The sequence below is a fragment of the Rhinoraja longicauda genome, chromosome 17, assembly GCF_053455715.1.
Source record: "Rhinoraja longicauda isolate Sanriku21f chromosome 17, sRhiLon1.1, whole genome shotgun sequence".
NCBI lineage: Eukaryota > Metazoa > Chordata > Chondrichthyes > Rajiformes > Arhynchobatidae > Rhinoraja > Rhinoraja longicauda.
This window is the reverse complement of record NC_135969.1, coordinates 9,395,060-9,409,290: the sequence shown is the minus strand read 5'-3', so window position 1 is coordinate 9,409,290 and position 14,231 is coordinate 9,395,060. Positions and strand designations below refer to the sequence as shown.

At 38.6% G+C, this 14,231-nt stretch overlaps 1 protein-coding gene across 7 annotated transcripts in view; it reads left to right on the top strand.

Moving 5' to 3' along the window:
* pbrm1 (polybromo 1) overlaps positions 1-14,231 on the top strand; it is a 57,118-nt gene that overhangs the window by 27,968 nt on the left and 14,919 nt on the right. For all 7 annotated transcript variants that reach the window (XM_078414044.1, XM_078414043.1, XM_078414041.1 and 4 more), the window contains exons 14-23: positions 243-564; positions 976-1,078; positions 2,573-3,215; positions 5,492-5,712; positions 7,047-7,238; positions 8,517-8,674; positions 9,573-9,842; positions 12,352-12,497; positions 12,828-12,985; positions 13,277-13,460. In XM_078414044.1, coding sequence (XP_078270170.1) covers positions 243-564; positions 976-1,078; positions 2,573-3,215; positions 5,492-5,712; positions 7,047-7,238; positions 8,517-8,674; positions 9,573-9,842; positions 12,352-12,497; positions 12,828-12,985; positions 13,277-13,460 — 2,397 coding nt within the window. The remainder of the gene's footprint in view (positions 1-242; positions 565-975; positions 1,079-2,572; positions 3,216-5,491; positions 5,713-7,046; positions 7,239-8,516; positions 8,675-9,572; positions 9,843-12,351; positions 12,498-12,827; positions 12,986-13,276; positions 13,461-14,231) is intronic.

Genomic DNA, 14,231 nt, shown 5'->3' with positions numbered 1-14,231 from the left:
GATCTTGAACTTATGAGAGATCATCATGTTTATCACCATCAAAATTCTCTACTTTCATTGTAATTTTGGAAACAAATATTGGGCAGCAAACTATTTCAAGTTATATGTTGTATACTTCATGATTTAACATTAATTTGGTTCAAAATAATTTAACTTAAATGCAGTGTATTTATTGGTTTTGCATTTATTCCTTTTATTTTACTGTTTTTCTTTTGAAGACTAATAATTAAGTACACACACAGGTTTTTAAATTCCAGCCATAAGAAGCTAGAAAAGATTGGAAAGAAAACTGAGACTCATTTAAAGCACAGACTGAAAGTACTATACAATACAATTATCGAGTCACGTGATCTAACAACAGGACGAAGATATTGCGAGCTATTTGTGGTTAGACCGTCAAAAAAGGATTATCCAGATTATTATAAAGTCATCTTGGAGCCTATTGACCTGAAGATATTGGAACATAACATACGCAATGAAAAATATACAAGCGAGGAAGCATTTATAGATGATTTGAAGCTAATGTTTCGAAATGCAAGACACTATAATGAAGAGGGTTCACAGGTATGTAAATTAATTATGGTAAGATACAGTTCATTTGAATCATAAAAACATAACTCCTTGTACATTCAAGAAGAGACGGCATTCATGGGCACCTGACTAGATTTCTCAACAGTAAAATACCGGAGGACAATTCATTAACAAAATAGAAAGCAAACTATTCTACTGAACTCTTCATTGTGCTGCTATGTTAGAAAATCACATTGGTCTTTTAGAGGAAGTCAGACCTCAACCTGAAAATGTGAAAGATACCATTCCCCTAAAATTGAAGTTTTCTTGCTGATGCTCCAATCTGATATATAATTTAATGTATGGAAAATACCTATTTGCCAATGGCCCACTGCATTATCTAACAGTATCTTGTTCGGGTTGCCACAGAACTGATTAAATGAAAATTGTTGAATTATCAAACAGGTATACAACGATGCCAATATGCTGGAGAAAATTCTAAAAGATAAAATCAAAGAATTAGGTCCTTTACCTGATGATGACACAGCTTCACCTAAACTGAAACTAAGTAAGTTAATTAATATTACTTTTATTTGGTATTTTGGTTAGCTTTCATTTCAAAATATATTTATAGATAAGATTGTATATATTATCTTGTGATACAGAATGAGGCTATTTGACCCATTAATTCTCAGAGCATCCCATTCACCCACAATCTACTCTCCACTCCTCCTCCATACCCTGATTGTACTACCTGTAATTAATTTACCTTGATCTATTAACCTAACAATCAGCATATTTTGGGGATATGGGAGGAAAATAGAGTATCTGGAAGAAACCCAAGCAGCCATGAAGAAAGCTTACAAACTCAATACAGAGAGCACCGTGGGCCAACAATGTGCTTGTGTTGGAGAGAGTGCAGAGGAGACTCACCAAGATGTTGCCTGGATTGGAGGACTTAAGTTAAGGGGAGAGATTGGATAGACTGGGCTTTCCTTTTCACTTGAGTGAAAGAGGCTGAGTGGTGACCTGATATTTGATTATGACAGGCTGGATAGGATAAAGAGTGAAAACCTTTTTCCCATGTTAGGGATGTTAAAAACTAGAGGGTGCAGTTTTAAAGTGAGAGGTAGAAATTTTAAAGGTAAGCCCAAGAGATAAGTTTTCTTAACAAACTGTGTGATTGATATCTGGAATGCGCTATCAGAGGAGGTAGAGGAGTTGGGTACAGTCACAACATTTAGGATGCATTTGGGCAAATAAATAAGCCAAGCATAGAAGAATACAGTCTTATTGTTGGAAAATGGGATTAGCAGAAAGATTGACATGGATATGGTGGGCAGAGGGGGCTGTTTCCATGCAGTATGGCTATGGCCATGACTGATTTAATTCAAGTCATTCGAGCTGTGAGACAGTCGGACTACCTGCAATACCGCTTTACTGCAGGCACAACAGCTATGATTCTGACTAAAGATTCCAACATTCTGAGTATGGTCCTCACTATATTTATCTTGGTTCATACTTGCATTTCTGCCACAGCTTCTGATGCTTTCCTGAATGTTTTACCTGTGCTTGCAATCTGGTCCATCTCTTGATTAGTTTAAGCGGTAGTCCACATTTTCTATTTTCTATTTTTTCACATAGAGGGTGGTGTGTGTATGCAATGAGCTGCCACGGGAGGTAGTTGAGGCAGATACAATAACAACATTTAAAAGACATTTGGACAGGTACACGCATTGGAAATGTTTAGAGTAATATGGGTCAAAAGTGGATAAATTCTAAAAGATAAAATAAAAGAATTAGTGGCCCAGGAATGGTGGGGCATCTTGGTCATCATGGGCGAGTTGGACTGAAGCACCTGTTTCTGCACTGTATGACGCCACTTTTCATCTAAAAACCTGCTCTTTGAAAAAGAAGAAGGTTATTCATAGCTAGTTGATAGTTCGTAATTATTGCAAATGGTTGTCAGTTTTGAACTGGAAATTGTTCAAAGGGTTCTTTGGATTTGGAAGGTTACTGCAGGCGAATTGAATTCTGAACATTTTTAAACTTTTATTTTCAGGCAGGAAGAGTGGTATTTCACCCAAAAAATCCAAATACTTGACTCCTCTGCAGCAAAAACTAAATGAGTTATACGAAGCAGTAAAGAATTACACAGATGTCAGGGGCCGAAGACTAAGTGCCATCTTTCTCAGACTACCTACTCGATCAGAACTCCCAGATTACTATTTAACAATTAAAAAACCAATTGACATGGATAAAGTGAAGAGTCACATGATGTCTAATAAGTACCAGGATGTCGACTCCTTTGTTGATGAATTTGTCTTGATGTTTAATAACGCTTGCACTTACAACGAACCAGAATCTCTTATTTATAAAGATGCACTAGTCCTTCACAAAGTCCTTCTGGAAACCAAAAGGGATTTGGATGGAGAAGATGATGCACACATTCCCAATGTAAAGTTACTTATACAGGAGTTGATACACAACCTATTTGTCTCTGTCCTAAGCCACCAGGATGATGAAGGGAGATGTTATAGTGACTCTTTAGCAGAGATTCCAGCGACGGATCCAAGCACTCCTAACAAGCCACCTTTGACTTTTGAAATTATTAGAAAAAATATTGAAACTAATCGATATAGAAGACTTGATGTTTTCCAGGAGCACATGTTTGAAGTGCTGGAAAGAGCAAGGCGGTTAAACAGGTGAGTTTATGGGAAGCACTAACCTTTTTTAATTAGATCAACTCTTTCCTAAGGCTATTTAGTTCCCTGATCAATATTATTAGTAGATATCTACATCATTTGATATCATTCCTGATGCATGTGTAGAAATGAATTTCAAGGAACAATATAGAGACTATTGGTGAATCGTGAAGTAGCGACAAGATCTCCACCCGCCTGCTGGTTTTAGTACTGGCTTACCAATTTGGAGATTAAGTATTAATATTCCACCTTGACAAATTTTGAAATTAAGTTCAATATTTATTCATTGATGAGACAAAGAGCTAATGAAATTCTACTTGTTTACTACTGGTCCATGCTGTTGTCATCTAAGAAGTGCCAAAGCACTTTCAAGGCACAAGATGGCCACATGATGTGCAGCATGGGAGGGCTTTATATACAGCCAAGACAGCATCTGCGCATCCTTGTCCAGGCAACAATTACTTTTCAACTTATCTATTTCTAAATAGTTTTGTATTGTAAACTGAATGCATCCATGAAAATGGAATTAGAATATCTATACTTTTTCCAACTTTAAAGCCAATAACAAAAGAAAACTTTAATTTTACAACGCTGATGTAGATTTAAATGGAAACGTTCTTCGATTCATAACAACAAAGAAGTGGGCCTTTTAGTCCCTTGGGTTTTTGAGATGTCCCATCCTCCCATTTATTTCCCTATAATATTTTCCTGTGGTAAATATCCCACTAACACCCCTCCTCCCCAATCCATTTACACCAGGGCTAATGTACAGTAGCTAATTAACGTAATAATCTGTATGCCTTTGAAATATGCCAGCAACCAAGAGCACCATGAGAACCCCACACAGTCACAGAGAGAATATACAAGTTCCCTGCAAGCTACATCAAAGGTTAGGACTGAACCCAGGCTACTGAGTTTTGCGGCAACTACAGCAGCACTAAACTTCATAAGTAAATCTAACAGGTAATCTGCTCCAATGCCGTAAATGAGAAATGGAGAAATGCATGGTGATCAAAGCAGCTTCTGTATTTTATATATATATATATATTATGTAAAATTATCAGACTTCAGCCAAGCAAGCAGCATAATTGGCACTAATGAACCCTGTCCATGGGGAAATTATCATATCCAAATTCTGATTCTCATTGGAAGATACATGTTTTCTGTTACTGTGCAAATTTCTCTTGGCTATCTCCTGTCAAAGTCCAAAGACGGACTGGTTGCAGTAGCTCATCCGCATATTGTAAACAGCGAATTAAAATAAGCTCATGTTTGGCTCTTATTACCTTCCACCCACTACCTACCATATACAGATACCGTCTGAGCTCAATTGTGTAGTTAGATTCAAGATTCAAGATTCAAGATATCTTTATTTGTCATCCAAAAAACAAGTTTTTTGGACGAAATTTCGTCACCCACAGTCCAACAATAAGAGCAATAAAATAAGCAAATTACACAACCCCAACCAACACAAAACCCCCCAAAAAGAAACATCCATCACAGTGAGTCTCCTCCAGTCCCCTCCTCACTGTGATGGAAGGCCAGAATGTCTTTTCTCTTCCCCTGCGGTCTTCTCCTGCGGTCAGGCTGTTGTCGTTGCCATGTTCCAGGCTGCGCCGGACGGTGAAATGTCCGCAACGGGCCGACCCAAGCCCCGCTGCAAGGCGGGGCGGTCGGGGCTCCCGACATTGAAGCCCCCGCCGAGCAGAGAAAATTCCGTGGCCTATTTCAGGCCGCGCCGGACGGTGTAATGTCCGCGGCGGGCCGACCCAAGCCCCGCGATCCGGGGCGGGCGAACACGCTGCCGCTGCCGGAGCTCCCGATGTCGGCATCCACGCGGCCCGAGCCTAAGGCGAGTCGCAGCCGCTCCCGCAGCCTCCGAGAACGGCCGGCTCCGCTGATGGTGAGTCTGGTCCGCGGGCTCTGCGAACCAGAGCCCTGGAGGCCGCCAGCTCCAGGAGTTTGGCCGATGGTAGGCCGCAGCAGGAACGGAGACCCGACCTAGAAAACAAAGGTCGGGTCTCCGTTCAGAAGGGACAAATATACAATTTTACAGTTCCTCCCTCCCCCCCACACACACACATAGTACACAAACACAAAAACACGACATCACATTTACAATTAAGACAAAATCCCCCAACAAAAACACAAAGACAAACGGACTGCAGGTATATGAGGTGTAAAGGCCTTGGAAGGATACTGTGATATAATCATCACCCTTAGAAAAAAGGTTAATGCACAAATAACACTAACATTTATCTTTGTGGCCTATTTAGAACTGATTCTGAAATCTATGAAGATGCAGTGGAACTGCAGCATTTTTTCATTAAGATACGTGATGAACTGTGCAAAAATGGAGAGATTCTGCTTTCACCAGCTCTCAGCTTTACTCTCAAACATTTGCAGCATGATTTGGAAAAAGAAAAGAAGGAAAAGCTGCCAAAAGAAATAGAGGAAGATAAGCAGAAGAGAGAGGAGGAAAAGAAAGAATTATCAGGTATTTAACTGACATTTTTTGTAAAATGTTTTGACAGCTTTTACTTTTTGTGGTAATTGTAGGGGGCAAAGTGTCTTGGGTAAGTTAAATTGCATTTCTGAGCTCCAAATCTCCTCCATCCAGCCTTTGAAATGTGATTCTCATTTACATTATTTAATTTTTTTTAAATATTGAAAGAGAAAGTAAGGCTTAATCCACCTAAATATATATTGGCATGGCTCATCGGACGAATGGATATAGAAAATGTTAGGTCACTAAAAATGAGATGACTTGAAGACTTGAATGGGAAAGAATATTTTGTCTAAATGCCTTTAACCCCAGTTCATGGCCTTTCTTATGAATAGAGTGGTTAACTTCAGATGTCCTCTTGTTCCTTTCCATCATGAAAATGACTAGCCGCAAATGGGACTTCAGCATGGTGTGTTGACTCCCTGGTACCAGGGTCCAGGATGCCTCGAAGTGGCTGCAGAGCATTCTCAAGGTGGAGGGTGAGCAGCAATGAAGTTGTTGTGAACGTGACATGAGTAGGAAAATGGATGAGGTCCTATAAAGAGTTGGGCCAAAGGTTTGAAAAGCAGGGTCTTAAGTGTAGTAATCTCTGGATGATTCCAGTGACACATGCTAATGAGGGCCTCAGTAAATTGCCCGAGTGTAGGGAGTGGATAGTATAAGTAGTAGGATAGCATAAAACGAATGTGAGCAGGTGATCTGTGGTCAGTGTGAACTCGGCAGGCTGAAGGGCCTGTTTTATGCTGTCTCTAAACTAAACTAAACATTATGGTCAACATGGACAAGTTGGGCTGAAGGTCCTGTTTCCGTGCTGCATGATTCGAACTGCTTGCCGGGTTGTATATCATTAAGTGCTAATTACATTTCCTTGTATTAACTGTTCATCATATATGTACATCAACAGGTCATCTCCAAACCTGCTATGTCAGAGGGTTGGTGATGACCTGCTTAAGCCTGTGGTTCATTTATTCATTAAACCATCGGGGCAGCTCAAAACAAATAATTCTCCAAGTTTAAAACCTAAACCACATGGTTCCAGGTGGAAGTCCTTACGATTTCTGTACATTTTCAAAACATGTTTATGCACATGCTCCCTGCCTTACGATGCTTCGACTTACGATATTTTGACTTTGCGATGGTGCAAACGGTAGCGAGCAGCAGCTCGCTTCCGGGTCACGTTATCACGTGTATTCAATGCATTTTCAACTTATGATATATTCGGTTTACGATGGGTTTCTCGGAACGTAACCCCATCGTAAGTTGAGGAGCACCTGTAATCTTATAAATTTTAAGCACACAATAAAATTTGCAATTCTTCTGAACAGAATCCGAAAAAAACATGAGTGATGATCACTCAGGAAGCCATGGAACATATGGAATCCAGCGAACATATAGCCAGGATTGCAGCTTTAAAGACAACATGTATCATGTGGGAGATTATGTTTATGTTGAGCCAGCTGAACCAAACCTGCTCCCTCACATCGTCTGCATTGAGAGACTCTGGGAAGACGACACTGGTAATTGATTCAAATTGATTTTTGTTTAATTTTGGTTTAGAGATTTATGGTAGTGTGGTGAAAAAAAAAATAGCAACCAGTTGAGTTAAATGGGAGAGTCCATAATTTTTTTTAAACTTTTTTGTCAATTCTATTTAAAGTAATTGCAAAGGGTTATTGTATTCTTGTAAGCACTTGCAAATTTTACAGCCGTCATCAAAGCAGTAGCACTCAGAACTGACCTGAGGAAAGCCACCCACAATGAAGTAGTGATTGTGCAAATTTCTTTCTAGGATCAGTTTTATGAGATCTCTTGTATCCTGCAACAGCAACACCATGCAGCCAGTTACATTGAAAAATTCTCAGAAACAGAAAACCAGAAAGTTTAAAAAAAACAACATTGCAAGACCTGCAGATGAAACATGACTGGCAAAGTGCAGTGGTGTGAACTGCAGGGGCTGGGGCTTCACTGGCATTAGGAGTCTGGGATAAAGTATGGCTAGGTTCATCAGTCAGGATAAGAGTGTGACTGTGACCAGGAACTGGAGACTAGCGGGCAACTGGCAATCGGCAGGCATGCGCAGAGAAGAAATGGTTGTAATGGATGAGGCCAGGAAGAGGTCAGAGTACTGGAAATGGAAGGGAAGGTGAGAAACCTCTGAATGGGGTGTAGGAGCAGGGAGCACTTGTGGGTTTGCAGGGCCACGGGTAATGTGAAGGGTTTGGAATTGAGATGGGAGGCCAAGAGCAAGGGCGCCTGTGTCCGAGTCCATGAGTGTATGTGTGCATGTGATTCTTTGCTTAATAAAGAGAAGCTGCCTATGTGCATGCAGCACAATGGGCAAGGATGAATATTAGCATTGTGTGTTAATTTAGTGGTTAAAGTAGCTCATTAATTTCAAAATTTTATCAGCGATCCAGTGTGTAAAAAAAAAAAGCATTTGGCCTACTTCTACTTTTATCTGCTTTGATTTATTCCCCATGACTAGATACTGTATCACATCTTCATTTGTTGACCTTTTTAACATGTTGCGATTGAATGGAGCCTGCCTGAGTAGGAAAAACTCTATCCTCGTATCTTTTCTGTCCAGTAAATAGTAAGGTGGTTGAGATGCTCCATGATTGATTTTTATTTATTTCCTGAACAGATTTATACTTGCCTCCTTTCACTTCTTTCATTATTAGATAGTCTAGAATTATACCTGTTTGCCTAAAATCAGTTTTGTTGCTTTTAATCATTTTGGCAATCATATCCCTTAAACATGTAACTAACTCTTGGTTTCAATATATATTTTGTAGGTGAGAAATGGTTGTATGGTTGCTGGTTTTATCGGCCAAATGAAACTTTCCACTTGGCTACACGAAAATTTCTTGAAAAAGAAGTTTTCAAAAGTGATTACTATAACAAGATTCTAGTCAGCAAAATTCTAGGCAAATGTGTAGTGATGTTTGTAAAGGTGAGTATATGGTTTCTGATTTCCCCATAATAACACCAATCGGGAATTGTAGAACATAAAGGACACTATATACTGTACTTGATTGCATTGCACGAAATTGGAGAACACTACATCTTTTTCTGCAAATAGTTTCTTGCATCTCTAATACTGCAGTAAGAAAGTAGTCCCAGCTCGTGTCCACTCACAGCTGAAGATTGGAGTCAAGCCAGCATTGGGGAGATTTGGGTACAACTAGAAAGTAAACTTTTCCAAGCATTCAAAAGGAGAAGGAACACACTTTGATTCCTGCACCATTTGTTTACATTTTATCCTCGTGTAATCCTCTTCTGAAAATGTTGATTTGTGTTGAAATTCTGCAATCAGCCAATTGAGATACTACCCAAAGAGCTTTTGTTCATATGTCCGTTTTGATATTAAACCTTGGAAGGTTACCTGTTCATGAGATACATGACAGCCAAATGTTATTGTCTTTGATTGATCCTCTGCTTTAACACTTTATGGTAAAGATCACTTGAAATTCTAGTTATTCTGAATTGCAACATTTTTCTCCTCAACTCGGTATCTCCTGGACCTTTAATAACAAATTTACTGCTGCAAATCAGAAATGAGATGATTTAGCACACTCATGATTATATCTGGAACTTCTAGTTGCAGATGACAGCGATGTTCCATTAACACAAGCGCAATATGGACACCTCATTGAATATTACATTATCATTTTGTATTCTGTCTTTTACAAATAGATTGAGACTTATATTTCTGATTTTACCCGTCTTCATAATTGTACTGATTTTTTTTTGTTTTCCTTGAAGATTTTATATTATCTCTGCAATTTAATTCTTGTAAATGGCTAAAATGTGTTTTTACTTTTCATTTCTTTGACTGCCCGTGAATGCAGGAATACTTTAAAATTCGACCTGAAGGTTTCCGAGATGAAGATGTATTTGTCTGTGAATCTCGATATTCAGCAAAGACCAAATCTTTCAAAAAAATTAAATTGTGGACTATGCCCCTAAGTGCAGTGAAATTCGTTCCAAGACACACACCATTACCGGTAGTTCGCGTCGCTTCTGTATTCGCTAATTCAGACAAAATAGAAAACAAAGAACCTATTGAACCTATGAATGAAGAAACCAAAGGTGACGAGAGTAACAGCATAATTGATAAGGTATCTACATTTATGTTGAATCCTGTTGCATAAGAATCAGAATGAAAATTAACTTTTCAGGGAAATGAACTTCAACAGCACATCGCCAGAGGAATGTGTGGTCAGGCATGCAGTCAGTATTGAAGCAATTAACTTTTTCTATGACTTCAGTGTAATACTGGAAGAATACTGGATTTTTAATTTACATCAAGCAGATAAGATCTTAAAAAAGACTTCTTTCTCCAATATGCTGGCTAATATTCTCCTGAAATGACATGACTTCAGGGAGGTAAAAATCACATTTGTCAGTTTTGGGAGGGAAATTTAGGAAAATTTACTGCCATTTGCAAAAGAGTCAGGCAAATTCCAGAGAACTATATTTATTTAATACCTTCCTTAAGTACATGAGTCTTAAAGAATTGTTAAAGGCACCTCCATCCTTTACAGTAGTTTTCAAGATCACAGTTCTCCCAGCCCACTTTGCATTATCAACCTGCCAACAGCCCTGCCTCTTGCACAAGGGCACTTGCCTCTGAAAACTGATAATTTCCTCCATTTTACTTTTGCCTTTATCAGTGCCTCCAGGCTGCACATTAGTCCTTTCACATGTAACCTTATATCTATTTTGCTGTACAAAAGTAGGCAGAAATGCACATGTAAAGGCGTACATTGGGAATGACTATTTGGCAATTATCTTGCTCCAGTACAACAAGCTTGGATGTTTCATTTGCTGATGGAAACTGCATGATAATTATATTGAAATGAACTATAGCTTATTACCCACTACTGTTACTTTGAAATAGCAAGTATATTTAAGCTAATGAAACTGGATTTTCTACAGCGTTGTGATAATGCAGAACACACTCCATGCATGCCATAAAAATTAAATGAAATCTCATTTACTCAGAAGAAAATAAAAGTCGCATTTTTTTAAAACCAAAAGATGATGAAAACTCTTATTATATCTTTGATCGTGATATTTGAAAAGGTGACAAAAATGATTGTTGAGGATAGGGCAGTAGATGCTTTTTACATGAACATCCGTAAAGCATTTGACAAAGTCTCTAATGGGAAACTCATTCCGAAGTCACATGGGATCCAAAACGAGTTAGTAAGTAAAATGGGCTTCATCAGAGAGTGGTGGTGGACAGTTGTTATTCTAACTGCAGGTCTGTAACATGATATTGTGCAAGGTTCAGCGTTAAGATCTCCATTGTTTGTCATATATATAAAAAATCTGGATGAAAATGTGCGTGGGTTGATTCGTCAATTTGCAAACAAGGCAACATTTGTGGAGTTGTGAATAATAAGGAAGGTTATCAAAGGATCATAATTATACTTTATTAGCCAAGTATGTTTTGCAACATACGAGGAATTTCATTTGCCATTCAGTCATACCAATAAAATGCACCAGAACACACAAAATCCACCACAGTGACTCCTCCACATTCCTCACTGTGATGGAAGGCGAAAAAGAGTTCAATCTCTAGATACAACAAGATGTAAACCATTTAGAAATATGGGTTAAGAAATGGCAAGATGAAGTATAATCCAGACAAGTGTGAGATGTTGCATTTTGGCAGGTCAAATGTAAGAGGAAAGTTTGCAATTAATGGCAGAACCATTGGGAGCATTGATGTACAGAGGGATCTCAGGGTAGAAGTCCATTACGCCCTTAAAGTGGCAACACCAATGAGTAGGGTGATTTAAAAAAAAAAGATTTTTGGAAAGACAGCTCATCATTTGGGGCAATGAGAATAAAAGCTTGGATGTCATGTTGCAGATGTATAACACTTTGGTTAGGCTTCATTTGAAGAATTCTGTGCACTTCTGGTTGCTACCCCAAAGGAAGGATGTGAGGCTTTGGAGAGGATGCAGACAAGATTCACCCGGATATTGCCTGGTAATAGAGCGAATTAGCTATAAGGTCGGACCATCTTGGGACTGTTTTCTCTTGAGCAGCAGAGACAGACGATAGAAGTTTATAAAATTGTAACAGGCATAGGTGGAGTAGATAATCAGAATCTTTTTGTCAGGGCGGAAATGTCAAACACTACAGGGCATAGGTTTAAGCTGACAGGGGAATGTTTAAAGGAGATAGACACAAAATGCTGCAGTAACTCAGCGGGACAGGCAGCATCTCTGGATAGAAGGAATGGGTGACGTTTTGAGTCGAGACCCTTCTTCAGACTGGGTCTCTATCCAGAGATGCTGCCTGTCCCGCTGAATTACTCCAGCATTTTGTGTGTACTATGTAAACCAGCATCTGCAGTTCCTACCTACACAACTTTAAAGGAGAAGTGTGAGGAGTGATTTGGTGTCTGGAACTAGTTGCCAGGGGAGATTATAAAAGCAGATAGATACACATGAATTTTCAAAACAAAGTGACCAACTATTTACTCTTATTACTCAAGTTATTACTCTATTTTTCCAAATTTTGACTACCAAGATTTTAGTTCTGAGTGGCTGCATATTATCTGCTTCAATACTAGGCAGCACAGATGTATAATTACTCAATCTCTTTGCCCAGGATCGAGAAGATGTACCAGTGGAAATTTCAAATGGAGAACCAGGCTGCAAGTATTATGAACAGCTGCATTATGATGATTTGTGGCTCAAGATTGGAGATTGTGTTTTCATAAAATCTCATGGTTTAGTCCAACCACGTGTGGGCAGGTAAATTAGATAAACATTTCTATAATCTGAGGTTTGCTTTTCAATAATCACCACGTTTTTAAAAAATGCTATTATTTACTCTTTGGTTATTAAAATATATAAAGAGTTACTTTACTCTCGTAGAAATGGTTCAAATGTTTGAAAATGGAGTTGGCCTTATAAAAATTTAAGATAGACACAAAATGCTGGAGTAACTCGGGTAGCATCTCTGGAGAGAAGGAATGGTTGACGTTTCGGGTCGAACCCCTTCTTCAGACTGCTCCTTTGTGTAAAAGTAAATATTGTGAAAATGATATGGTAACTTGTGCTTTTTGTGCACCTTGTGGATAGGATTGAGAAGATGTGGGTACGAGGTGGTGCTGCATATTTCTTCGGCCCCATATTCATTCATCCTGAGGAGACGGAGCATGAGCCTACCAAAATGTTTTACAAGAAGGAAGTGTTTCTTAGCAATGTGGAAGAAACCTGCACCATGACCTGTGTGATTGGTAAGGAATTAATATCCTAGGACTGATAACAAAGTGCAATAATGCAGTACATTTCAGCATAAATTCTATAAACTACTGGAGAATATTTGAAATTTTACGAGTATCATTTTGATTGTTTTGTAAGAGGACATTTTTTGATCAGCAGGACTAAATATTTAATTTTGGTCTTCAAATAGGTGGTTAGTATAAAAATGCACTGATATATTACAAAACCAGATTTCACTTTGCAATAGTGTAATTGCTAAATTGTATATTTAATGTTAAATATTCTTGTGGTGCTGTTCCGTTTAGGCAAGTGCAGTGTATTATCATTTAAAGACTACCTCTCTTGTCGACCAATGGAAGTGAATGAAAATGAAGTATACATTTGTGAAAGTCGTTACAACGAAACTGACAAACAAATGAAAAGATTTAAAGGCCTCAAGCGATTTTCCTTATCTGCTAAAGTACTGGATGATGAAGTGTACTATTTCAGGTGAGGCTTGGTGTCGTTAAATAGTAAAACATTCCTCTGATGGTGAAACTTTACTAATTGATTTGAATACAGTTATTCTGCACTTGAGAAGGCTACTTTATCTGTAATACGCAAATTATAATTCATGGCCTCGACTAGTGGGATGCTTAAAGATGGGTGTGGTTATAATATAGGACATGCTACAGGCACTTTCTGTATGGTGATCTCCAACTAACAGCAGCTGGTTTAATAATGTTGATTGAAGGATACGTATTTGCCTGGGTACTAGGGCTGACTCCCCCTTTTTGAAATCATATCTAAGGGTATTTTTCATCCATCTGGGAGGTCAAACAAAGGTGTGCTCTAATATTTCATCCAAAGTCTACACCTCCACCAGTGTAGCAGTCCTTTGTCAATGCACTATGTTCCATTTCTAAAGAGAATAAAATACTGAGAGTCTGGGACTTGCTGACAAATTTGGAGGGCTCAAGCTGGTGTGTTGAAGTTAAGTGCTAGTGGGATTTTGCAACACATTACTGGAGAATTGCCTCTCAAATCCTGCATTAGTTTGACGTGACACAGGACCTGAAGCTCCATGCATTTTGGAGGGAAGTCTATATCCTGCAGATTAGGAGGAAGAGATAATACATTTTAAATTGCTTTATATACATTTAACTGTTAATTTGTTTTTTAATCTTATATAATTTTTACGCATTGTAGACGTTTAAATCTATGAAATTCAATGTTAGTTTTGTCAAAGCTCCATCATTAGCTTAACATCCTTTCAGAGAC